Genomic DNA, 27572 nt, shown 5'->3' with positions numbered 1-27572 from the left:
CAGTGACAGAAAAGTGTTGACATCTAACTATAGTAGTCTGTCTAGTCTGATCTAGCAGTAGTGGTTTGGGAAACAGAAGGTGGCTGTTGATGTGTTTGGTGTAGCAGTGGTGTAAAATTAGTTTGTTAACCTGCCCCCTTCAGGAACTTAAGGGCAGTGGCAGTGTGACAGACTTATCTGTTTAACTTAAACTCATCGGTACACATAAATATGCATATTGTAATAATTTACGTATATATTGGATTTCCATAATAATATATCTACATTTAGGTGAATGAAATGAGAAAAGTTATATAGTGTATGTGTTATATGCCCATTAAAATGTTTATATATGTAGCCTACAGCAGGGGAAATAATTGAAAGTATTGAAAGCCAGATGTTGGTAACAACCAAAATAATCCACATACAAAAAAAAAAATCAAAACCTATATGTCCATAAATGAAGTTCTGTGTAATACAGTGAAATTACACGGAATAAGTATTGAACACATGAAGAGGAGGAGGAGGTGCAGAAAGGAATGAAAGACAAGAAAGCAGCTGGAAAGTCCTTCTGTCCCCTATCAGTGCTCATTAATACCAGCTTTTTAGTCCTAACTGATGCCTATAAAACGGTTTCTCATCTCCAAGGTGTCACACAAGAAGCATCTCAAGATGGGTCAAAGCAAAGAGCTCTCAAGGCCTTCACAACCTTATGCACTCATGCAATCATTTCACCATAAAGCAGCCATGACTGGTGCTCCTGCAAGATTTGTTCAAGAGTCAAGGAGCAAGTTAAAGTTTAGACAGACCTGGAATCAGCATCAAAATGCTAGTTTACACAGAACATATAAAAACAGCCAACATGTTTCGACCACACACAACCTTCATCAGAAATATTTTGAATTTGGATGGAAACTTTTTTCTAATTATTTTTTACATGTTTAATAATATGTACATAAGGCCCTAAAATACATAGTTAGGAGGCTTTTGTGGATTTGGGTTTCCAGAGGCTTTAACATTGAATGGACATCACACCACATACAGTCAAACACAGACAATTAGTCAAATGACAATCAGCTGGTGAAGAAATGTTCTGTCCGCTGCAACCGTGAGTTGTGAAATTCCCTCGACCGTCGCCAGCTAATTATTTAGGTAAATTGTTAAAACTATTAAACTGGATATGAAGTAGGCCTATAATATGATGTAGATTTTCAACTTTCCCCCACACACTCCAACCAGACGGCGGCGGTAATGCGCCTAAGACAACAAGTTGCCAACCACTTGGCAGGAGGAAGAAGAAGAGGAACTACGTATCCCAGAAGTCTTTGCGGTCTACGATTCGGGGGGGTGTTGACTCGACCTTGGAGTTTTGACGTGCAGCAGCAGCATGGCGAACAAGGAGCCTAGTGTGAGTGTTTTATATCTTCATTATTGAATGAACGATATTTTCCACTGGTGCTGAGAGAGATGTTTGTCTGTGACTGAAGCAACTGACGGTCTGTGGGTTAGTTAACGCTAGCACGGTTAGCCTGCGAGCTCGTAGTAAACGTGGGTAGGTGTTAGCAGGGCAGCTAGCATGGTGCTGTGGTTGGCTCGTGCACCGGTAAACTTCACAGGCAGCCGCCTGCAGTTAGGAGGTCACACCGAGACGAGACGGTGGAGGCCGGGGCCGGTACCGGTACCGGTGTCCTGTCAGACAGACACACACACAGCCGGTGTGGAAGTCAGGCCTGCCCGGTGTGTTGAGTCAGTGTGGAGGTGAACACACACCGGTGAATAGCTCTAGTCTTCACCTGGACACAGACTGTGCTACAGTACAGAGAGGACGGTGTGTCAGACTGAATGAACCAGGCCACACACACACACACACACACACACACACACACACACACACACACACACACACACACACACACACACACTGCTGAATGGAATATTCTGGATCATTCATTGCCTGTATTCCTGTCTCATGCACATCAACGCTGTTGCATTGTGGGTTCACCTGGCAAATCCTGTTGTAACAGTCCGTGACCTGGGCTGAGATCTCCTCCTGTAGGTCAGTGGTTCTCCTATAGTCCACTCTGGGTTCTCCCAGGAACTGCCTCAAGGACCCCTGGGTGTCCCCACTACAATACTGTTCATTGATAACACAATGACAGCACATGTGATTTAATGGGTTTCAAAACAATTAATATGACAAAAGAATAAGAAGAAAAGAGAAGATGGGGCTCTGTGGTCTGTATGGTAGGCCTTGATGTGAAAGAGCTTGAACCCGGCCTCATCCAGAGCAATGTCAGTTTCAGATGATGATGCTGAATCACCTGCCTGTCACCTGTTACTGCAGGTGTCAACAGGTGTCGGAATGGATAGTGATGTACTTTCTAAATAATAATAATAACAATAGTAGTAGTAGTAGTAGTAACCTATTAAGTGTACACAGTCAGTTACCACTGCTTGTGCAGTACAAACTTTTCCACACTACAGAGGCTAATGGAATTTCTTGGTTTCCCTCGTCAAATACACAATCCAACAACTCCAAAACGCTCTGGTGGACAAGTTGTGACCTGCACATTCACCACGCTATGAGATAATAACAGAACGTTACGAGACAGAGTTGTTTTAGAGGTAAATTCTTACAAAACCGCTGATGCACGTTCCTGTCGAGGGCAGTTTTTCGGCAAGCAGTCTCTGCATTTACCTCGAAAACAACTGTCAGGAAGGTTCATTAACGGGATATTCTTCCAGGGATATAACGGGAAATTTAATCCATGGTCTAAGACACCGAGTTAGCCCCCCCCCCCCCCCCCCCCCCCCCGAGATGAAGTCTGCTGACCACTAACTTCTCTAATTGTAGCAACTTTAGCAAAGGCCGCACGATAACAAACAACGCAGTCTATTTCTCCACGCGCAAAACGCCATAGCCACAAATAATGCTCAGAACAGCACCACCAAACAGCCGGAATATCCCTTAATGAACTGACCAATCATTTCAGTGCCACCCTGAAGTCACAGATCCTCGGACATGACTGATCTTATGTTGCTCTCTCTCTTTCTGTCACCTCCACACACACACACACACACACACACACTGCAGCGCTTCGTCCAGCACCTGAGGGATCTGGCGGGCCGGATGTCTTCGTCTGGCGGCAGAGGAGCAGGAATAGGACTCAAACTGCTGCTCGGAGCTGGTGCCTTGGTGTATGGCGTTAAAGAAGCCACCTACACAGGTAAATACACTGTGACTCTCTGGGGTTCATGTCCACAGATACGCTGAACCTACCTGATAATAAACAACACATTTGTTGAATTAACAAACTCAAGTTTTCAGGTTTGACAATAAAGACACATTCAGCTGCAGGGTGCACTTTTGTGTATCTATGTTTTGTTTATTGAATCTGGTTCTTATTGATCGCCTCTTTCAATTTGAAGAGCTCATACTCAACCCTATAAATGAAGTAAAGTGATATCTTTACAGAGCATTTAGAGAAAGGAAGAGGAAAGTAGTTTTTTAAATGTCATTTTGATCTAGAGTTTCATTCCTACAAACCTGTTGCAGTGAACTAATTCTGTACTTCACATTGATGTAGGTGAAGTGTTTATGTTCTGTGACCTCACTGACCTGTGTGTGTAACATCACTCTTGATAAACATCAAAAATGTTCTTATTCAATAATAATAATTGACAAACACCTCCAGAAGATATTCCCTCATTTAGGGCTGCTCATAGCAGAACCCCAGTGTTAATTAGCCTATTATAACACGATGTTAATCATTACACCAAGGCAGTTTTTTACCTTTTTTCTTAAAAAAAAAAAAAAAAAAAAAATATATATATATATATATATATATATATATATATATATATATATATATATATATATATATATATATTAGGGGTGTAACGATACACAAAAGTCACGGTTCGGTACGTACCTCGGTTTTGAGGTCTCGGTTCGGTTCATTTTCGGTACAGTAAGAGAACCAAATGCAAAACATAAATTTGCTTGTTGTTTATTAGGAATTTTTCTAAACCAAATTTGCGTTTTAGTCAAATGTAATTATTTTACTCATCTACTAATGTTATGTTGTAGGTACATTGTCCCTGGTACAAATAAACGTATAAACGTATTAAACTTAACTTATAAACTTACTAAACCATTATACAAAATATGAAAAATAAAATAGCCTAATACATACTGTTGTAAAGTGCTGTCTTATAAGTTCAATAAATTATTCTCAAATTAACAAAAAATATAAAATAAGCCTTACAATGAATAAAATATTCACAAATAAACAAAACATATAAAATATGATTTAAAAAAAACTTCTCACACAACTTTTTTTTTTTTTTTTTTTTACATGTAAAGTGCAGCACTAACAGTTCAAGCCGCCGGCAATGTGGGCAAATGCCTCAACGGCTGCCTGACGATGCAACCGTTCGGCCGCAAATAAATGAATAAATGAATGAATAACGCGGATCATCACGATCGGCACAGTGCGTAGTGTCAACACAGCAGCGACGTGCGCCTGCTCTGGGCGCATCTGCAGCAGATCCACAGGTGCTGGAGCTTGTGCGCAACACAGACAGAGAGAGAGAGAGATAGAGACAGACAGACGGAGGGACGGACGGACAGAGGGACAGGCAGACAGACAGACAGACAGGAGATAGGAGCCACAGCCCCCACCTCCACTCCTCCTACAAGCAGGAAGGGTCTTCAGACCTCTGTTTTCTCGCTAGCGGTAGCATTAGCGGTAGCATTAGCGATAGCCACAACGTAAACGGGCTGCACGTGTAGCTGCAGGCGGACTGTAAACACACACAACTTCTGTACCGAAACTCACTCGTTCTCAGCGCTGTGCCGAACCGAACGCCCCGTACCGAATCGGTTCAATACAACTACATGTACCGTTACACCCCTAATATATATATATATATATATATATATATATATATATATATATATATATATATATATATATATATATATATATATATATATATAATCTCCCAACCCACTCTTATGAAGTGTTTTGATGATTGTGGTGAAAATCAGTGTCTAATATGAGTGAAAAATGTCCCACTCTTAAGCCTTGTTGAAATCATCCTCATGTTTCTGTTTTGTGTCTGGGCGTTTCTATCCGCTGTGTGTGTATTCATCTGAAACTCCTTGTGTGTGTTTGTGTGCAGTGGAAGGAGGTCACAGAGCCATCGTCTTCAACAGGGTCGGGGGGATGCAGATGGACACGGTTCTGGCTGAGGGGCTGCACTTCAGGTACAGTACGCTCGGTTCATTCATTAACTTTGACTGGTTGAGTTTGAGTGGCTGCCAACTTCTAGATGGCAGGTCTTGCTCAATATGCCCAGTCTGGGGCCGGATAAGACCGGAGCAGACCCGCCCATCCACACTGCAGCTCGCTCTGCCAGACCAGTGCAGAGCGGCAGCGATGGTCCTTCTGGAAGTTTCTCTGCTCTCCACACAGGATCTCTGGAGCTCAGCCACAGTCTGTGGTCACTGCTCTCAACAAGGTCCTCTTCTCTTCTCCCCTGGTGGCTCAGTTTGGCCAGCTGGGTGGTCAGTGCTAGGAAGAGTCCTGGCTGTTGTCACAGTTAGTTTGTCCTTTATGAATTTAGAACCGCTTATCAACACACTCCCACCTCTGTGTTGTGTGTTCAGCTCTGTGAGCAACACAAACATACCCCATCCTGTCAGTTTGTGAAAACTTTGTCTGACTTCATGTTGACTTTTTGACTAAAAGTCAGTCAGTTAATAACCTTCTCATATAAATCTAAAAAACACATTTACACCCATAACAGCACATTCCCAAGAACATGTCACCTGTAATTCCTCTGAGAACCACAGTTATAAAAACTAACTGTGTCTAACATTGTTTCATTTGATTCATTTTAACCCTTTCCAACCTGTTACTGGTATGCAGGATAACACATCTAATACACTTCTTGAACTATAAATCAAACGAGTCAGAAGATCTGTGCTGGTTTGCTGAAGTCCAGCTGCCTCATCCTGGGTGACTGCAGGATCTAGAACAGCTCTGCTCTCATAGAGCCTTTGGAGTAACCCACAAGATGTTTGGATCACACTCAGTGATACGACGGATTACTCAGTCAACTACATAACAGACCTCACTAATGGTTCAAGCAACATCCTCTGTTGCTCTCTTGATAGTTTAAATGCAGGGCAGACGAGAGAGGTGTGTGACATGAACTCGTCTCTAGCTGTGTTACGTCAGATACACAGGCTACTTAATCAACACTTACTGTCAACAATGTATATATGTGGGTTGGATTAGTAAGAGTGAGTGTGATGGGCAGTATTGATGACCTCCATGCCCCAAGTAATTGACTGAGTTTCTGAACATTAACCATGTTTCCATCCACACGTTTTTATTCGCATTAAGCAATATGGATGGAATTAAAAACTCCCTATGGAAACAGCAAGATTCAATTAAATATCATGAATATCGATAAAAAGTTAATACGGTCGATCTCATCGGATTTTCTATTGATCAATACAAACTTACTGAGATAAATGCTGACAGAAACAGTTCTGTCGGATAAATGTGAGTTGCGATCGTGTTTTATGTCAATTCCGCTGCATATTCCAGCTGTTCAAAGACATGGCGGGAGTAGAGAAAAAAAAGATGCAGGTGTCCATCACAAGCCACAGGTCACAGGTCCTCTGGTGTTGTAGTATTTAATATGCGGTGCATCTGCATCTGCATCTGCATTAAAACGTGTTTACACGCCACTGTCTTCTGATGACAGACATGTCGCATTATAAGCGCCAGCCTACAACTTGTGCAATATTTACATTTATATAGCCTATATAGGCTGGCGTCCGTATGGCTCAGTGGTTTCCAGGCAACGACTCCAGCAGCTGGTCACACTTGGCCTGTCAGCAGCCCGACTTCCAATAATCGGTTAAGATGAAGGATGGATGGATGTCCTTCTATTTTGTGATTTATGAAGGGAAACACCTTAAATTGCACAACAATTCGACACACCAATATGATCGCAAAACAGCACATGATGTTATTACACACAGCCTTTTATTCAATTGAGATGGAAACGCACTTAAACCGGCATTATTTGCATTAATATTTTTATCGATCTTGAGATAATTCGGTTGTCAAGTGGATGGAAACATGGTTAGTGTCTGTCTGCTCACCTAAATGAACTGAAGTCAACAGTGAGCTCAGTGCACACTGACTGTCTCTAAGAGGAGTGAACCAGGCTCCAACCTGCAGCTGAATGAGTGCTGCTGCAGAGGACACAGTGGACAGTTGTTTTTTTTTTTTTTTTTTTTTAAATCAGTCTTCAGTTTATGTTGTTATTGTTGTAGTGACACTTCGTAGCAGGTGAAGGCAGCAGACTGGGAGTTGAATCCTCTAGGGCTTTAACAGATCATTGTACCAGGACTAGCTGATATGACACCAGTGTCTATGTTGTAGGATCCCCTGGTTCCAGTACCCCATCATCTATGATATCAGAGCTAAGCCCAGGAAGATCTCCTCTTTGACTGGCAGCAAAGGTAAAACACACACACGCATACACAGAAAGTGATCACAAATCATGTTTATTTATAAGTAAAATAAGTAAAACAGAACTAATGAAGAGATGATGTTGCTATAAAGGAGCTGTGGAGGATATTTTGGGTGTAATCAGGAGTTTTACCAGAAGAGGGCCCTGGTATTGGCACAGAGAGACAGTGTGTGTTAGAGCATGTGAAGCAATTCAGTCTGTACTGGTCTCTAACATGTCGTGTGTGTGTGTGTAGATCTGCAGATGGTGAACATAGCAGTGCGAGTGCTGTCCAGGCCCATGGCGTCCCAGCTCCCCACCATGTACCAGCATCTGGGCCAGGACTACGATGAGAGAGTCCTGCCCTCCATTGTCAACGAGGTCCTCAAGTCTGTGGTGGCAAAGTTTAACGCCTCGCAGCTCATCACGCAGAGAGCTCAGGTACCATCACCACGGCAACACCTCTGTATAATCACCCGGGATAGTAATGTGATATTTGTTTTTTTCCCATTCATAGTAAATGTACCGCTTGATCAATTCATGTAATCAATCTGAGTCAACCGTGGCCAAACCTCACAGAGTAACACAATAAGGAAAGCTCAGCCCACACCTGTGTGATCCTGTTGCAGCTGCTGCAGTGACCAGTGTTGTTGTGCTGTCTGTGTAGGTTTCCCTGTTGGTGCGCAGGGAGCTGTTTGAGAGAGCCAAGGACTTTAACATCATCCTGGACGATGTGGCCATCACTGAGCTGAGCTTCAGCAGCCAGTACACCGCTGCTGTGGAGGCCAAGCAAGTTGGTAAGGCTCAGTACGGCACAGTCATGTTGTCAGTCTGCTCTTTGTTTGTTATGATGCTCAGATGCCCTGTAACTCTGAGAATATTTACTGGTAAAGGAACTTGGAGCAGGATCAGGAAATAAGACTCAGTAGTGATACGACGGCCGTTGTGGCCATCAGGGTGACTGCAGCCATCAGTCAAGCCGGTGAGGGAGCACGCATGAACTCTCCACAGCAGAGCAGCTGATGCTGTGACACTGTGGCTGTATTCATACATAGCCTACTGATTTGGCCAAAATGTAGTATGCAAACAAAAGCACAATCTGCAGTATGCAAAAAATTCCCGGATGTTGTACTGATTCGCACCACCGTAACCATGTTATATAACTTAATAAAACAATAAAATAAAATTGAATGTAGGCCTATCGGTTCATTGTAAAACATTTATTTATTGACGTAAATGTGGTGATTTCTGTACATACAGAGCCCCGAGGCTGCGCTGCTCTTCTGTCCACTCACATGAAGTTTCACTTTTCATTCAAACAAACTAATGCGACTGCCACAGTTGTTAGATTGCATCAATGAGACCAACATTTATCTCCGAAAAAAAATGTAAACAGCCCGTGGTAAACCTCTAAAAAAGGGTAAGTTACTGCCCCGGGATGTCGACGCAGGTAGACCGGCTGCTGCCTCTGAGACGACGTGGCTCTGCACTTCTCCGAAAATGTCGAAGCAAACTTCCTAACAGGAGTTACTTGGATAAACTGACCACTGATTAGGAATCTAAACTGTGACTCTCACATGAAAAAATATTAAAACTTAATAAAGTGACGTTATTTCTTTACTCATTGTTCACCATTTACTCCACCTCCGTGGAATAACGTTGGTAGCCTACAACTGCAAACAGCATCATGTCAAGCGACTTAAGTAAATAAACTAACAATGTTTATTTTAGTGTAACTTTAGTATATTTCTTTGACATTAGCGCGTTAATTTAGCAAAATGACAGTTGCCCAAAGTTACACTAGTTTGGCTCCACCGCGCTTGTCTTCTTCCCGTATCCAAGTCGAAAGCCGTTGAGGACGCACATTCAGCATCATCTGACGTCACGTCCACAGGACAGAGCGGGAAATTCAGACCAGGAATTGCAGTACATTATGCAGCACTACAGCCTGTTCAAAGCAATGGAGAGATACGTGGGTGGGCTCATTGTTTTGGGTTTGAACGCTTCATCCCTCATTAGCATGAAAAAAGTGTGTTTTTTTCACAAAACCTGCCCCAAGTTCCTTTAAGTTTGAACTTAAAAGTAGTTTAGAATCATATCAGGCTCTAGTTTGAATTAGTTCTTGTTCAGCTTCAGAAGTAAGACACAAAATGTTACTTGAAGCAGCACATAATCACATGAGTTCAACTAAAGTTTAAGTAAACAAACAGTAGTCAGTCACTGAGTGTGTGTCTGTGTGTGTGTAGCCCAGCAGGAGGCCCAGAGAGCCCAGTTCTACGTGGAGAAAGCCAAACAGGATCAGCGACAGAAGATCATCCAGGCTGAGGGAGAGGCTGAAGCTGCCAAGATGGTGAGTGATGACCCACCTGGCTCAGTGAGAGCAGCAGGTTGATTCCACTGAGGAACGGCCTGATGGGAAATAATGTCAGAGCTCTGCCAGCTTCTGCTTTGATGTAAAACTCAAGCAAGACACTGAATTATTGTCAACACCAACCTGCATCACATTTCTCAATTTCGCATCATGTTTTATTGACGTATAAATGACGCTGCCTTGACCAACTGTCAACTGTCTGTGTGTGTGTGTGTGTGTGTGTGTGTGTGTTTGTGTGTGTGCATCAGTTGGGCCAAGCCGTGACTAAGAACCCGGGTTACCTGAAGCTGAGGCGAATCAGAGCAGCACAGAACATCGCTAAGACGGTGAGTTCGGTCCTTCACCTCCTGTTGCATCATTTCTGTCTGTTCACTTGGATTTGAACCTGATTTTGAATAAAGTTTTCTAAATGAGCTGCTAAACAAAGTCATTGATGATGATGTAATGATGTAATGGCTCTTGTGTTTGCTTCCAGGTGTCAACATCTCAGAACAGGGTGTACCTTAACGCGGACAGTTTGGTCCTCAACTTACAAGACCAGGTGTCTTTTAACAAGTAGGTTGTCTCTCACTCACACACTCTCTCTCTCTTTAAAAATTACACATGACGTCATGGTAGTTACCAACATCCAGGGCAAATTTCTGTTTCTCCATGTCAGCATGTTGTCAGGTTGTGAGTCTGTCCCTCTTTCATTAACACTGAGGGAACTTCTTTAACATGTCACAAACCTCAGTTAAGATTCTCCTCACTGGATCTGATGAGCCTCAGTCTGTTTGTTGGCCCGCCCCGTATCAGGGAAGCCAAGAAGCATCTAACTGCATTAGTGTGAATCATTTCAAGATGTTGAAAATGTAATTAATTATTAAAATGAAATTAATTTAATTAGTTTATCTTAAAGTTCCTGCATTAAAAAAGAAAATACTGTACATGCTGTTGTCCCATGTGCAGCAGAGTGACTAACAACCTGCTGTCTTTCAGTTTGTCTCTGGGCCCAAAGAAGTAACGAAGAGGACGTGGAGAGAAGCAGCAGAAGTTTCCCTGTCGTCAGCCTCATCTGAACAGTCTCTGTTTTGCCTGTCGCATTAGAGAATCATCATACATGACTGACACGTCTGAATGTGGACAACAACAAGAAAGAAGCAATTCAATTCTCTTTTTTAGTTTTCTTTTTTTCACCTCTGACATAAAATACCAGACTTTAGAGAGCGGCCTGTATTTACCCTCCAAGTTCTGTCATTGAATCACTGAAGTGGAACAGCACGTGATCTTATTTCAACTTCCAAACCGCAGAATTAACGCAGTGATACTCAAGAATGATTTAGGAGATCAGTGTCTTCTGTCAGGAAGTGCAGCTAGGTCTCATGTCCAAAACGTCAAACAAGGTATAATGTATGAAATGACATTTCAGTGCTGTGTTGATCTCCAGAGTTGGTCCTGATCTGGCTGCCGGTCTTTGCTCTGCTCTACACACATCTCATCCTCACAGGTTCTGACACTGGAGTTTGACAGGGGTGTTACACATGTCAGGTGATGTGTGTGGATTGACGCAGTAAACCAGACTGTACAGCCAGCGTTGGCTGACCAACTTCATGCTAATTTATCTGTTAATAAACTTTTGTTTTAAGTACATGTTGTCATTTCTTAGCAGTTGGACTTCATTGAATTTTGTTAAAACTAAAACAAACTGCATTAAAGATAATTCACTTTCAGCTGATTTTACTGAAGCTCTATATGAGGTGCAGAGAATAAAAGTTAGAGACTGTGTGTTTGTCACCACTGTCAACTTCTTCACCAACCACATGAGAGATACAGTAGTAGGCTATAATCAAGTAAATATAATGAGGACAGCTACTTTTGTATAGGAAACAGACACCATCTAAACATCAAATGAGGGGAATCTCCCTACAGAAGATTTCCATTCATTTCATGATGACGAGCCTTGAAGCTGACACTCATCGCCTATTAACACTGAACTGTTAAAAGACAGTCCCTATAGGCTTCCAAATGTTTCAGCAATGCAAGGTGAAGGAGGCCACGTCTATCTTATCTACAGTGTTCTATCTGTACATTTGACAGTCGTATTTGATTAAAAAAAAAACACTCATTTAAGGAAAAAAGAGCTTTAAAACTACAAGGAGCTCAGGACAGAGGGTTTGGAAGCACTTCCCAGAGCTGTGTACACAATATTGAACTGTGTCACATGTGCTCAGCGCTCAAATATGTCAATATTTATATTGACATTTCAGACCAGTTTGGTGAATTTGAACCTGACTGCTCTGGTCAGGGCTGGTCCTGTGGTCTGCTCAACAGATGCTGCGGCTAGAGGAGCTTTAGCAGCATGTGTAAACATCTGACCGAAATTATGGGATTTCCTGACCCTATTGGCCATGGAGTGCATTTTTAGCTTTTCCAGATATTTTCAAATGCAAGCTGCATCATTTTAGACAATAACTAGAATATTTTCTTGCAGAATTGCCACGGGGAGCTGCAGGGGTGTGATCTCTGTCAACATGGGAATCAAACCCATGATCATCTCCCTCTGAACACTCACATCAAAGAGCTGTCAACCTGCGTGTGTGGATGTTTTAGACTTTGTTCACAAAGACTGAAAAAAAGCCAAATGTTTAATTGCCAGTCAGTCAGTTAACTTAGTCATAGGTCACATACTGTACCAGACATACACTTAAGGTTTTGACAAGCAGATATCCTCTATAGTCAAGACAAGCTTCTTTCAACTAAGGCTGTTGGCAAAAGCAAAGGCTTATCTCCCAAGAAACGTATTTGAGAGATTAATTCATACCTTTATTACATCACGTTTAGATGATTGTAATTCTTTGTTTGTTGGCCTTGACCAGACAGCACTGCGTCGCTTGCAGGTTGTTCAAAATGTGGCTGCCTGCCTGCTGACTGGAAAGAAAAAGTGTGAGCACATTACTCCTGTCCTTGCATCTTTGCACTGGCTGCCTATTCATTTTAGGAGTTTAACATTTTATTAATTGCTTTTAAATGTATAAATGGTCTGGCACCACCTTAGGTCATCAAACCAGCTGCTCCTGGCAGTAGTAGAGTACCCAGGTCCAGACCGAGCCTTCTCAGTCGTGGCTCCTAAGCTGTGGAACAGCCTACCTCTCCATGTTAGAGCTGCACAGTCTGTTGAACATTTTAAAACACTCCTAAAAACCTATCTTTTCTCCTTGGCGTTCACTCCCAGCTAAGGCAATTAAGCAAGCAATCTTGGCTCTCTCTCCTTCTCTCTCTCTTTTACTCTCTTTTTAATCTAAATTTGTTTTAAATTGACTATTATCCCTTGTGTTGTTTTTTTGTTGGTTGTAGTGTTTATGATTAACTATGTTGTGCTTTTGCAATTGTACAGCACTTTGGTCGATTGAGGTTGTTTTAAATGTGCTCTATAAATAAATTGTGACTTGACTTGACACTCAGGTAGGCTACAGGTTCAGGTAGGTGTAGTACAGTATAGATGTACTCACATTTATCATCATCTTATCACATCAGTCGATAGTGAGGAGGACATGATGGCCACCTGTCATGTTTCAGTGTTAAACTTATCATTATAAAACTGTAATCAATATTTCCGCTTCATGCTGCAGCACATCACTTTTCTGCTGGTGGTGTGTGGTTGTGTGTGTTTCAGAGACCTCATATAAATGTATGGGGGATATAACAGCAGGAGTCACAAGTAGATTAACAGCAGTTATCAGAGGAGTCCCTGATTAATGAATTGGTCTCAGCTGTGGCTCTGGCCTGAGGCTCAGAGGTTGCCACGACGATAGATGCACCCCAGGCTGAGGCAGGCTGGAGTCACAGACCTTCCTGAACACACTGATGTTTTTGGGCTTTCTAGAATAAATATTTAGGAAACCCTAAAGACAGAAACACTTGTGTTTTTCTCCAGAAATGAACTCGTGGTAAGATTTTGTTTTTTGTCTCTCTGCTAATTTGAGCACATTGTAAGAAAGATGATATGTTTGTGTGGCAAGGTGAAGAGGGCCCGGGCGGGGATTGAACCCACACCTCCCGGGTAATAGTCATGCGCGCTTGCCAGTCACCCAAAGGGACATCCCCTTGGCCAAGTAGCCAGGGCACATGATCAATTGGAGGCATAGTGACAGGAACCTCAACTGTCACATCTCTCCCCCTCTTTTCACAAGCACGTCCTCGTGCTTCCGCGCAGGCTGCCACACATTAGGAATCCATGGACCCACCCCTAGTGCTACATGGATCCTGCCAACAACGCCAGAATGTGGCAAGGTGAAGAGGGCCCGGGCGGGGATTGAACCCACACCTCCCGGGTAAGAGTCATGCGCGCTTACCAGTCACCCAAAGGGACATCCCCTTGGCCAAGTAGCCAGGGCACATGATCAATTGGAGGCATAGTGACAGGAACCTCAACTGTCACATTTGTCTACAACTGTGGAATAAATCATGTGTGTAGAGTGTTATTTGTGGTTGGGAGCAGCATGTAGAGATTCTCTGACAGTTTCAGACAACTTCTCCCAATGATGTCACCCACTCTAGCCTGGGCTAGGCAATACACACCCATTATAATCTCCGAAAATGATCATGATGATTGAACAGTCGTTGATTAAAAACTATGAAACGTATCAAAACATGGAAAACCACAAAAATAAACTAGACTTTTGTCTACATTTTAAAATTTAAATGAAGTCTTAGGTGAAAGTACTGTGTACTGAAGCAATAGAGAAAAAGTCCAAGAATTTTTCTTTTTTTCACCTCCTCCCAAAAAAGTAATAACACACAGATCCTGATTGTGCTGCACGTTTTGATATATATAATATGCCTTAGTCTTCTCAAAACTGTAGGAGTACTGGATTGAAAATTGGTACAGAGGAAGCAGAAGAAGAAACACACAGGATAACAACAGTGCTTTGTTGCTGGAGTAGGCTATGTGGCAGTAATCAAATCATGCTCACTGTGATGAACGAGTGAGGGTTGAATGCACTGACTGAAAACAACTGGACTCCAGGACAAATCCGCCTTAAGGTGTCACTGTTAGCAGCAGGTTTAGAGAATGTGAAGCTTTGTGAGCTGCACTCTATTTAGCTGCCTCAGCCTCAGGGTCCTGGTCCTGTCTGTGCTGGCTCTGCCACACTGTCAGGCCTCAGCTGGGTATTCAAAGGGGGCCACAGTCTCTCACAAAAAAAACTCACAAAAGCCACAACAAAAAAGTCAGACCCTTGCCATCCTTGTTGTCACCAGAAGAGACATCGTCAGCTGTTTGTTGCGGCAAATTATCTTCTGTTTACTCAGAACCACCCTCCTGACTCGTCTTAGATTGGTTTGGTTGTGTTTTCACAAGAGATCATGTTCTCCTGCTCACACTATGTCACATCCTCTGTGTGTTTAGTTAAAGCAGAAGTAAGGTGAATGTTTGTGTTAATATAAGTCTTAAATAGTTGTACTTCTGACAGCAATCACTTATATAGAGTGTTTGGTCTGAAACACGGGTCTGTCAGTCACTCTGCTCTGCTGTAAGCCGAGGAGAAAACTTTCCTTGTATCCTACAACCTTTATCCAATGAGGAGAGAGAACAGCATAAAGGGGCAGTCCTCTCTGTGTGTGCAGCCAAGGGATGCGCGTGAATGTGGTGACGTAGGGACGAGGGCGGGGGCTGCTAACTCCATCTGCTGACAGGAAGTTAGCCAAAACCACCGGATCGCTTACTTCTGCTTTAAGTTTAGTTCCAGTTTTATTTTGAAGTTCTGTGTTTTCCTGTGTATCATGGTCTGTGGTCTTTTGTTCCCTGTTGTGTTCATGTTTCCTGTTTTATTTTTAAGTCTGTGTCTTTACTCCTGTCTTCCTGTTTAGTTTCCCGCCCGTTTGATTACTTAATGTGTTTCACCTGTCTTGATTGCACCACCTGTGTCTTCCCTTGTGTATTTAGCCTCAGTGTCTCCCTTTGTCTTTGTCTGATCGTTGTTGTTTCTTCCCATGTCCTGCCATGTGTGCCGGTGTTGCAAGTTTTGTGAGAGGATTAAACCCGTTTGTGTCACACAACCTGTGTGTTTTCACCCAAGTCTACTTTTAGGTCCAATCTCCTCACCACCTGACACACTGACCGTGTCATCATGGATCAATCTGCACACAGAGTGATACAGCTATTCATGTTGAGGATGGTATCATCAGCTGCTGTTGTACCACCACAGTGGATCTGAAATAGTTTTGCTCATTAATTTGTAAAATGTTTTCTTTAAACAATATATTTATTATCATTTTTATTACATACACATACATTTGTATTCATATACATAGTTGTATCAAATATGTAGACCTGTGCCTAATTAATAAAAGCACCTGCTGTGGTACAAATGTTGTAAAACCAAATTACAAACAAACAATACACATACACATCACGAACATCCACTTCTCAGCCATAAAACATTTTGTGCATAATTGAATATAATTGTGGGTATTTGAACTCATTAATCCTGTTATAAGGTTTACATGACTACTTATTCCTCTTCATTGTCATTTGTTAGATCAATACCATTAACAAACACATTAAACGGTTCCCATATCTTCTCTTCCTTTTATGTACGTCACTCTCTCCAAAGGAAAAGTTGTCAGCATTTGCCTCACCCAATACGCAACACTTGGCCTGTAAAATGATTTCTGACTTGAGCGCTGCTATTGTGTGTCTACATGATCTGTGTGTCTGTACACATCACTGACTCAGTCGTACTGGTTCTGGTCTCAGGGCTCCACAGCATAGACTACGCATTTAATTAGTTTTGAAGAAGTGTGCATTTGTTCACAGGCTCTCTGCGGTCATCTACTGTAGTGGTTGTGTTAACAATTGTACATGTATTTATTGGCTTAAAGGGATAGTTCAACATTTTGGCAAATTGGCCCATTGCCATAATTCCTATAGTTTTAGGTGTGGGTTCATTACCTTTAATTGTCGGTGCAAGCTATTTTTAGAACGGTGGAGCAGAGCCGTGAGCTGCTCAGAGCTACACTACGGAGGCTCATGGGATTTCTTCCCATCTTTCCCTCATCAAACTCATCAAATACACAATCCAACAACTCCAAAACGCTCTGGTGGACAAGTTGTGACCTGCACATTCACCACGCTATGAGATAATAACGGAACGTTACCCGACAGAGTTGTTTTCGAGGCAAATGCAGAGACTGCTTACCAAAAAACTGCCCTCGACAGGAACGCGCATCAGCGGTTTTGCATGAATTTACCTCGAAACAACTCCATCTTGTAATTCCATTATTATATCATAAATTCATTCTAAAATTAGCTTGCACCGACAATTAAAGGTAACAAACCCACTCCTAAGACTATAGGGATTATGGGCCTATTTGTCAAAATGTTAAACTATCCCTTTAACTTCATTCCAGTCAGTGAATAAACCTGTTGCACTGTACATAGAGATTAGTTACGCTATGTTTAGTTTCTGATGGATCACTTGTCACTGTATGTTCATACTGATGTTTATTTATTCTCTTTTGGTTTTATGACTTTATTCGATATGGGAACAGGGAATACAGCACCTGCTCGTCCAGGAGTGGAACTGGGGACCTGCAGCTCATTATGATCACATGGTACATGCCCTGTCCACTGAGCCTGTTCCCTATGATGTTGATCAATGGATGTAACAAAGATTAAAACAGCACTTAAAAACCAACGTCAGTCTAACACTGATGTGTTCAGTGATGTAAATAAATGTAGGTCAAGCTGTGGCCCCTCCCTGACCTCTGAGTGCTCTTCAGACTCTCTCTGTTATTGAGGTCAGCTAGTTCAGAGGGTCAGACAGATGTGGGCTCAACTCTTATAAATCCAGATGTTGCTGCTCATGTATGTTGACTGACTGTGAATCCAGCTGAGCAGCCTCCTGCAGAGCGTTTCTCTGGTGACGTGGATGCAGTACACCACACTCTGCTCTCCCTCAGGTTGGCGCGGCTCCTCTCTTCATCACAGCGTCGTACCTGTGTCGGGTCCTGCTGTAAACATAACCTCCTCGCCCCCCTCCTCCCTCCTCCCTCTCCCTCTCCCTCTCTTCATTTCCCAGTTGTATATATCACTTTATCTTCCACGTTTCCATGGCAATAGTGACATCACACAGGATCAGCGGTGCCACAGTGACACTGAGCAGGCCGTCGGCTTTGTCCTGTGAAACAGTCTCCAGCTGATGGAACAACACGGTCCAAACAAGTTGGATGGTTTTAAGTAAAGAGTTGTGTTAACTTAAATCAAAACATCAGACATGTGAACACATCACACTGCTCTTTGTTCTCTTCATGAAGTAACACAAAGCACAGAGGCCGGTGCTGGATGCTTGGTGATGTGGACCAGAGTTGAACAAGCTCCGTGCAGATGTTTCCTTGAGCTGAAGTCTGACACACACAGCTGGACTGACTAAGACCTCATCACTCTAACTCAGCCTGTGTTTTTGTGATGGTCACTGCCATTCATTGTCATAAAATCTCCCGTGAGATTGTTGTTGAAAAGGAGCCCCGTACTAAACAGCTCGACTGATTCAGATGTGTCCATCATCACAGCTGGATGTGGTCAGATGTGCTCTGTTGTACTGGTGTCCCAGCTGGGCTGTCGCGTCGCACTACTGAGCATCCAATCACTATAGCCAGGGGTGAACTGATATAATAATAATTCAGAGGGAAACTGGACCGGTTATGATTTTGGCCAACAAATTAAAGACGTTAAATTATACAGATTGAAATCATTTCAGCAATTATCTGTTATTACAGAAGAGAGAAGGTTACATGTGTAGTCATAGTAGAAACCCTGTGTAGGCTGTGATTATATTATGTCAATAAGTTAATAAAACATTTGGCGAAGGGCAGTTCTCCCTCTCTCCCTCCTTCTCTCTCTCTTTCTCTCTCTCTGTCTCTCTCTCTCTCTGAATCAACAAAAACTCCCTCACTGAAAAATCAAGCATGAACCAAAAACACTTCACTTTCCCAACTGCTAATCAACAGTGGATAATGATTATTATGATTGTTATCACGATTGTTATTGGTTGATTATGATTGATTGTTAATGGATAACTCAATGAAAAGATGCAGCAGTAGCAGCTCCACAGCTGATATGCTTTTCCTTTTCCTTTTATAATTTCAAGGGAAATAAGGACAGTCATAAGTCACAGGTGTCAAAAAGTGCATCTTAAAATAAAATGCTTCATTTTACAGGCAAGGCAAGGCAAGGCAATTTTATTTATATAGGCTAGCCCGTTTTTACAAACAGTTTGTCTCATAGACAGTCTCTCTGTTTTTTTTTTCTTCTTCTTATAATAAACAGTTTCAACACATCTCAACAACTGAACAGCTTTAACACCTTCGGTCACTCTCATCTCCCTCCTCTGGTCATTTCCCTGTGTGTGTATCCCACACACTGACAGTGTGTGTTGCAGTCATTGGCTGAGCCGCATTACGTGATCAGTGCCATAAAGCTGCACTAAATAGAATGGAAATGCTGCCTGAAATTAAATAATCATTACAGATGTATAGGATATAGCCTACAGTAGGTCTTGTTCCAGATAGAATGAGGTCTGGATCTGGGCCACGGTCTGACCTCTGGCCTGTACTGTGGGCCATCAGGGCATTTCATGCTCTCTGGTCCAGAGTGGCCAGAAGGCAGTGGCCACCTAACCGTGGAGGGACTGGGGAGTCAATCTGGTTCTCTCAAGCCCAGTTTATCACTCATGTTGAGTGCAGTCTGCTTTGTCTCCTGCAGAGGGTGCTGTGGTCCCACCCTGTCCTGAGCTACACCACTACAACCTGCTGCCCAAGACCCCGTCACCATGAGACCTACTATACCTACAACCAGTGGCCAGCTGGGTGATATGTGATAGAATGCATTTGTTCTATACTATGTCAATAAGTGCATCATATTCCTGACATGAAATGATTAAGTTTAGACAGTTAACTGTAGAGAGGGTGCATGGTTCAGTATCAGGTCCTGCTGCTTGTCTCAGTCAGCTCCTGTTTACAACAGTCTGACGTGTTTTTGATAAATTGTAGCAAACTAAACTCAAAGGTTAGATGACGCACAGCTTTGTTTAGCCTGTTTGAAACATCAGCTGTTACTGTAGCTGCATGCTGGGCTAGCTGCTCTGACTCTCTTCTGTTTCTGCAGGTTGAACAGGTTTTAATGAAGTTTGGGCTTTTTACTTGTGAAGGTTTTATTGCACTTACTTACAGTAACTACACGTGTAGTTCACTGTGTGTGTGTGTGTGTGTGTGTGTGTGTTATGTGTTTGCAGCGCTGAGGCACACACACATCAGGAGAGAAAGAGGAGCCAGGTGGGCTAGAGGTTGTGGTTTTAGGACCGTACTTTTTCATGAATTGGAGTTCTTGGAGCTTAAAGCAGAAGTAAGCGATCCGGTCGTTTTTCTGACTTTTTGTCAGCAGATGGAGTTAGCAGCCCCCGCCCTCGTCATGGATCTATTGGTCCTCGTCCCTACGTCACCACATTCACGCGCATCCCTTGGCTGCACACACAGCCCTTCATGCCGTTCTCTCTCCTCATTGGATAAAGGTTGTAGGATACAAGGAAATAAAATAAAAGTTTTCTCCTCGGCTTACAGCAGAGCAGAGTGACTGACAGACCCGTGTTTCAGACCAAACACTCTATAGAAGTGATTGCTGTCGGAAGATATAACTATTTAAAGGGATAGTTCCTGGTCCGTCCAAATCTCGCGTGATTTGCGCCGGCGTCAGTGCGGTTACTGCGAATCACGCGAGATTTGGACGGACCAGGAAGAGGAGCTTCGAGAAGCTTCCGCTACAAACAAGCTTAAAATATAGACTTATTTAATTTTTTTCAGGACAATTACGCAATTTGGGGCTTCAGCACAAGACAGACATTACATACGAGCATCATGGAGGTATTTGGATGTTTTTTTGTGTGTGTTTTTTTACGAAGAGCTCTGGTGTCCCTTTGCAACCGTTGCATTGAAATGCACTGCTACGCCAAGACCCCCTGTAACTCAGAGAAGGGACGGTGGACTCTGAAAATTCTTCCAGCCCTTAGTCGACATGAGGGTGAGTAGATAATGAGCGAAATATCATTCTAGGGTGAACTATCCCTTTAAGACTTATATTAACACAAATATTCCGCTTACTTCTGCTTTAACAGCAGTTGACTGCACATTTACTACTTAAAGCAGAAGTAAGTGATATATTTGTGTTAATATAAGTCTTAAATAGTTATATCTTCTGACAGCAATCACTTACAGTGTTTGGTCTGAAACACGGGTCTCTCAGTCCCTCTGCTCTGCTCTGAGTCGAGGAGAAAACATTTATCGTATCCTACAGTTTTTATCCAATGAGGAGAGAGAACGGCATGCAGGGCTGTGTGTGCAGCCAAGGGACGCCGTGAATGTGGCGACGTAGGGACGAGGACTGTTATGGTGCGTTCAAGGAAACTCGTATTTTTCCGACCGTGAAGTCGTACCAGTTCGATCTGGTACGAGTTCGCGGGTCGGAAGTTACGAGTGGCCGTTATAGTGACTTTCACCGGTAAAACTGGTCGGAAAAACACGAGTGGGTTGCCTGGAACGCTACAAAGTCGTAAGTTGTGACTTGAAGCTGTAATTTACGATTTCAAAAACCTGCCTGGAACGCAGCATTAGCGAAAACGACCGGACCACTTACTTCTGCTTTAAAACAAGAGTCAATGGACAAGAAATGCACCGCAGGCCAGGAACACATGAATAATCATTATTATATCACAATGTAATCTACATGTTATAGCAGATTATAAATTTTACTCACTAACTCTTTGTCTTTTAATTGTTCATAAAAAGACTATAAATAGTGAAGTGTTATTCAGTGAAGTTGCAGGATGTGGGGAGAGGTGGGGCGGGCCCTAGTGCCCCCTGTTGGGGTCATCCCTATGTTCCCCGCTCACTCGAAAAAAAGGTTCCATGTTCCCCGCTAATCCAAAAAAAGGCAGGAAACATAGCAGTAGCATTAGGGTTAGGGGTTAGGGTTTATGTTCTGTTGTGTGTGTTTAAGATGTTAAAATAACATATTAATGCTACTGCTATGTTTCCTGCTTTTTCCTGCAGAGTGGCCTGAACCCACCAACTTCTCACTTCATCAGAGACTTCCTCTCTCATGAGATTATCCTGGTCCACCATCCTGTTCTCCTGGATCTGTGGGGTGGACCTCTTTATTTCACAGCTCAATAAGAGCCTCTTCACTTCCTCCCCCATCCTCATCCGGACAGATCTCACTTGTCAATTCATCGTAAAGGTGGGTGCATCTGAGATGGAGTCAGTGAGGATTGTACTTTCAGTGCTCAGATCAGACTCATCCCTGTGCCTTTCTTTAAAAAATGAAAGTAGATGTTGTTGAGATTAGTTACTGGTAAAACAGGCTTTAGACCCCACCCACCCAACAGCCCACCTCTGAAGCATCCCCTCCCCGTCCAACTCCCAGCCTCCCTTTGTTGTCCTTGTCTTTGACCCAAGTAGGCTAACAGCCTCCTACGTGTCTCTGTTCATTCTCAGATTCTGCTGTGGCCTCACACTTCCCATTTCTCAACCATCCACAACTCTACAAACTAAACTTTTACACTGACTCAGAGTCTCAGTTCTGCTTTTAGGTCCTGAGTTATCACTTTAAACTTAACAGCTACTTACTTTCTCCAGGAAGTACACTCTGAAGTCTGACATAACCTGCCTCCTATTCAGCCTTTGTTACTAAACTGCACTGTCATATATAAGTGGGAGCTTATATAACTGGTAATCGTGCAACAATCTCACCTGACTGTATATCTTGCCTTCAGCAGTGTATAGACTCCTCTACCAAGGCCATACAAACAACCCTACTCATTAAGGAAAGTGATTAAAAATCCTTGGACTGTCCCTTTAATCACATCCACACAGAGAAGTTTTAGGCTCTTTCCTGGAAAACAATCAGTCCCACCATCAAGTTCAGTCAGTGACAAATAAACAAACATGTGAAAATATGAGCTCCTATGCAGAGGTAATGATAATAATGAGTCTAATGATAATAATACGGCAGTGAGTGGCTGCAGTCACACATCTGGACTCTAGTTTTCATTAATATTGAAAGTAAAACAAAACTTTTCATGGCTTCCAACTGACGAAACAACTGTCACTCAGCATTCTGTGTTGATGACAAACGTTTTCCCTGCCACGTCCACTCCCCTGTTCACCTGCTCCATCACCAGGGCCGTTGTATAGGGGAAAAGGTGATGATAATTCTAGGGGCCCAGCGCCCAGTAGGGCCCACAAAAAACCCCAGTAGTCTAATCTTTGTATGACTGATTTATTCTGCATAAGACCCTGACTAATACTTATAGTAATGCTGCATTAACATCAAAACAAAGTAGGCTAAATAAAAAAGTATAATACATATGTAGTCTAAGAAAAAAAAGTAGAAAAGTCAGGGGGTAGGGGCCCACTTTAGTATTCTTTCAGGGGGCCCAGAATTCCTAGCAACGGCCCTGTCCATCACAACCGCTGAACAGAGTTTCTCTATCATCATCACCATCAGCCACCAGGTGATCTAGTTTACAGTTGCCACATCTGGTGAGTCACTAGAGGAGAGTGGTGATGACTGTGACATGGGTCAGTTGTAACAACTCCAGTTTCCTCATTAGTCTTTGTTCTAAATGTGTCACAGACAGAAAAAGCCAAATTTCAGGTAAGAATGTTTTGTTTTTGTTTAATGTATTCTAGTAGCCTCTCTGTGGATAAACTCTCCATTCTTAAATCACGTCTACTGTGAGTCACACGTGAACTTTTTGTTAGTTTAATGTCACTTTTCACCCCAGTGCACTTTGGGGTAAATTATCAAGTCAAGTCAAGTCAGGATTTATTTTCTAAAGCACATTTAAAACGACAGCTGACGACCAAAGTGCTGCGGGGTATACGGAGTTAAAACAACATCCAGTGATTAAATTGAATAAATGTGGAAAAACAACAATAAGAGAACAGAGCAATCAAAGCAAGCATTAAAATAACAACTTGAAAACGTGAGCTCTTCATGCTCAGACTGAAATTATTAAATACAAGTTTAACATTTCCCTCCTGGGGTTTGAGACTAAACCACATGTGCTGTTTGTGTTGCAGAGGTAACAGTTATACACCACTTAACAGCAGAAACTTGTAGCTCATTTTGTGTTTGATTTTTTAACAAGATTACTTGAAATATAGAGATGGAAATATTACAACCACCCTGCATCTCCTCTAATTCAAGCTGCATCAGGTTTCAAAGCCTCCACTGGACACTTTCCATCACGGCTGTGTCATTTCAAAAGTGTCTGTGGGTAGATTTCAGCCGTGTGTGTGTGTGAGGGAGATCACAGAGGACAATGGCTGTTGATTGCTGAAAGACAATTAGAGAAGCTGCAATTTACTCCTCTCAGTCTCCGTCTTGTTCACAGAATCACACTCTGTCCCTCAGCGTGGTGGCGAACGCACGCCTGCAGCTGCTGACTCTCTCCTGGTGAGAGCCGTCTGCTCGGTCCGGCTCCACTCTGCAGCGCCGCTCCGCTCTGGGTTTTCTGTGCTTCCTCTCTGCGGTGCTGCTGCTCTCCTCCTCCCGCCGCCATTTCAAACAGCTGCCCGTGCTGCACCCTGTGATGGAGGAAGAGTGAGAGCAGCTCTGTCTACTCTACAGGACGCCACAGGAGGAAGGAAGGGAGGGAGTTTGAAAGAGATGAGACCAGACTAAGAAATCACTGTTTTCTTGGCCAGATTTTTTATGTTTTTCGGTCAAAGTTGCAATGTTTGGTGAAATTGTATTTTCCCCTCAGAGCAAACAACAAACAGGAAGAGGTTCTTCATTCATTGATCGTGTTAAATCAGCTGAAATAAAATCTTAGATTCAAAAGAGGAACACAATCGAAAACATGGACTCTCCTAAATGACTTGCACAGATCAATAAAGTTGTTCCAATCTTCATCAAGGTTGTCAAATCGATTTTAAATTACACAACAAATGTGAAAGGGACAGGGGGTCACTCTTCCTTGATCATTAATACTGATCATGAACCACAGGGTCCAGGTGGAGATCTGTCCTGCATTTCCCAATTTCCTCTATAACTAAAGGCATAAGAAACCATCAGCAGCTTTTTTCTTTTGCTTGTTTTGGTTTTGTGGTTGAAAATACAGTATATCACACTGTGTCTGACCTGTTCAACACACGCTATTTTCACGTAGGTGTACACAACGACACCACTTTACCTCCAGCAGCTGCTATAGCCATAAGACGGCATCCTGACATGTCCAGTCATGTCATGTCACATCATGCACGCGGTGAAGAACAGACACGACAGGATGTCAGTCATTGACTCTGAACATCTGTTGTTCTCAGGGGAACTCGTCCCCGTCGGCTTCCCACCGCTCAAACGCTGGTGGAGAGTGGATGTTGGACTGGAATTCACCAAACGTAACAAGCTGATGATAAATGTTACTGAGTATCTGCTGGATAAGTAGCAGTTTTAAGCAACATGAGGTCATAGAACAGGCATCTTTGAATCTGTGCTCCTTCCTGTGTAGTTCTCATCATACACATGAGCTGCCTCCATGGTTGGATGACCCACCAACAGGCCCGGGGGAACGGAGGGGTCGGGGGTGGGGGTCAAATGTTGAAAAATTCAAAGAAGGGATCAGCGCTTTGAGCCAAGACCCAACATGTCTGAACCCACCATGTTTCCAGTGTGAAGCGCCTGTGGCTCAAGACTTTACATCTCCTGTGAATACTGAAGCAGACGTTTACACCGCTAACTGCTGCACACGGCTTCATGTTCACTGCTGTTCTTATTACTGGACCTAAACCACCTGCTCTGTGCACAACGGACAACCTCTCAGCCATTAACCTGTAGGCTACTCTGTACCTGTAACCCTGCTTCTCTCTGCCTGTCTGCACTGCACTGACTGTTGTGTGGTTTGCTGTAAGGAAGCTGTGGTACGAGAGCTCTGTGTCTTTCGTGAGACTAAAATAAACAGATGTTTAAGAGAAACAAGCAGCGAGAGTGAAAGTTTGAAACGTGCAGGACAAGAGAACAAAAGTTGAGAAAGTGTTTTGTGCCGTTTCGCCACAGCCTCCATATATTTTTCATGTTGAGTCATCACTACATCCTCCACCATCTCAGACTCTCAGCAGTTATCACACAATCACACTCACAGTGATAATGTAAATGTGTGTGCTCCCAATAAGCAGAGGTATGTCAGTGAGGAAGTGGTTACTTTCACTGCAGCTCAGCGCCGATCCGTGTCGTCTGCAGCTCTGTCGGTCCACCACTGCCCCCTGCTGTCAAACTGTCGGAGCTACACACAGTCCGGTTTAAATGACCCTATAATGACCTGCACGTGAACTGAATAACCTGACATGTAATAACACAAAAAGCTGACATTTGTCTGTCGGTGAAGACATTGCATGAAAACTACAACATGGCTGGAGGGAAAATCTGAGAGGATGAGAATAATTCTGTCTGCACAAGTGTTTAACAGGTAGGTGCTGTATAGAGATCTAAAACCAATTCCCATCCATCCATCCATCCACCCATGGAGTCAGGTTGCGGTGGCAACAGGTTGAGCGAGGTGGTCTCAATGTCCCTGTGGCCCTGAGGTGTTCCCAGCTCAGGTGAGTGCAGTGACAGAGCTCCCTCTGGATGTCTGAGCTCATTTTATAATGTTGAGGCCCGGAAACTCATTTCAGTCACTGCTCAGAGCTCATGACTGGAGGTGAAGGCCCGAGAATAAAATGCCTGGTAAATAAAAAAAAACTTTGTCTTACATCTCAGCTCCGTCTTCACCACAGTGGTCCAACGTAGTGTCCACATCAGTGCTGACTGACCAACGTCCATACCTGCACAGAACAATGAGCTCAGATTTGGAGGTGCAGCCGCTTAAAGGGATAGTTGAACATTTTGGCAAATTGGTCCATTGCCATAATCCCTATGGTTTCAGGAGTAGGTTCATTACCTTTAATTGTCGGTGCAAGCTATTTTTAGAGCGGCGGAGCAGAGCTGCAAGATGCTCAGGGCTACGCTATGGAGGCTAATGGGATTTCTTGGTTTCCCTCATCAAACTCATCAAATACACAATCCAACAACTCCAAAATGCTGTCGTGGACAAGTTGTGACCTGCACATTCACCACACTATGAGATAATAACGGAACATTACGAGACAAAGTTGTTTTCGAGGCAAATACAGAGACTGCTTGCTGAAAAACTGCCCCCGACGGAAACGCGCATCAGCGGTTTTGCATGAATTTATCTCGAAAGTAACTCTGTCTCGTAACCTTCTATTATTATCTCACAGTGTGGTGAATGTGCAGGTCACAACTTGTCCACGACAGCATTTTGGAGTTGTTGAATTGTGTATTTGATGAGCTTGATGAGGGAAACGAAGAAATCCCATTAGCCTCCGTAGCATAGCCCTGAGCAGCTCACAGCTCTGCTCCGCTGCTCTTAAAATAGCTTGCACCAACAGTGAAAGGCAACGAACCTACTGCTATGACTATAGGGATTATGGCAATGGGCCAATTTGCCAAAATGTTGAACTATCCCTTTCACACTAAACTGCAGATCAAGGTCTGATGAAGCCTTCATATACAAACTTAATTTGAGCTCTAACCAATATCACATAACAGATGAGTGGTGAGGACTCTACTCCTCAGCAAAGTTGTCAG

General features: G+C 43.1%; 1 protein-coding gene across 1 annotated transcript; it reads left to right on the top strand.

Annotated features, from left to right (window-relative positions):
* The first annotated feature begins 1295 nt into the window (after nt 1-1295).
* On the top strand, nt 1296-11516 carry phb2b (prohibitin 2b). The gene is made up of 10 exons (XM_083970373.1): nt 1296-1387; nt 3074-3206; nt 5167-5251; nt 7449-7528; nt 7775-7959; nt 8186-8315; nt 9765-9868; nt 10138-10215; nt 10365-10444; nt 10868-11516. Exons 1-10 carry the CDS (start codon nt 1367-1369, stop codon nt 10890-10892), a joined length of 921 nt encoding a protein of 306 aa, XP_083826499.1. The 5' UTR covers nt 1296-1366; the 3' UTR covers nt 10893-11516.
* The last annotated feature ends 16056 nt before the right edge of the window (nt 11517-27572 follow it).

This window comes from Trachurus trachurus (assembly GCF_905171665.1).
Source record: "Trachurus trachurus genome assembly, chromosome: 4".
Taxonomy (NCBI): domain Eukaryota; kingdom Metazoa; phylum Chordata; class Actinopteri; order Carangiformes; family Carangidae; genus Trachurus; species Trachurus trachurus.
Note: the sequence above shows the minus strand (reverse complement) of the source record. Positions and strands in the feature narration are given on the sequence as shown.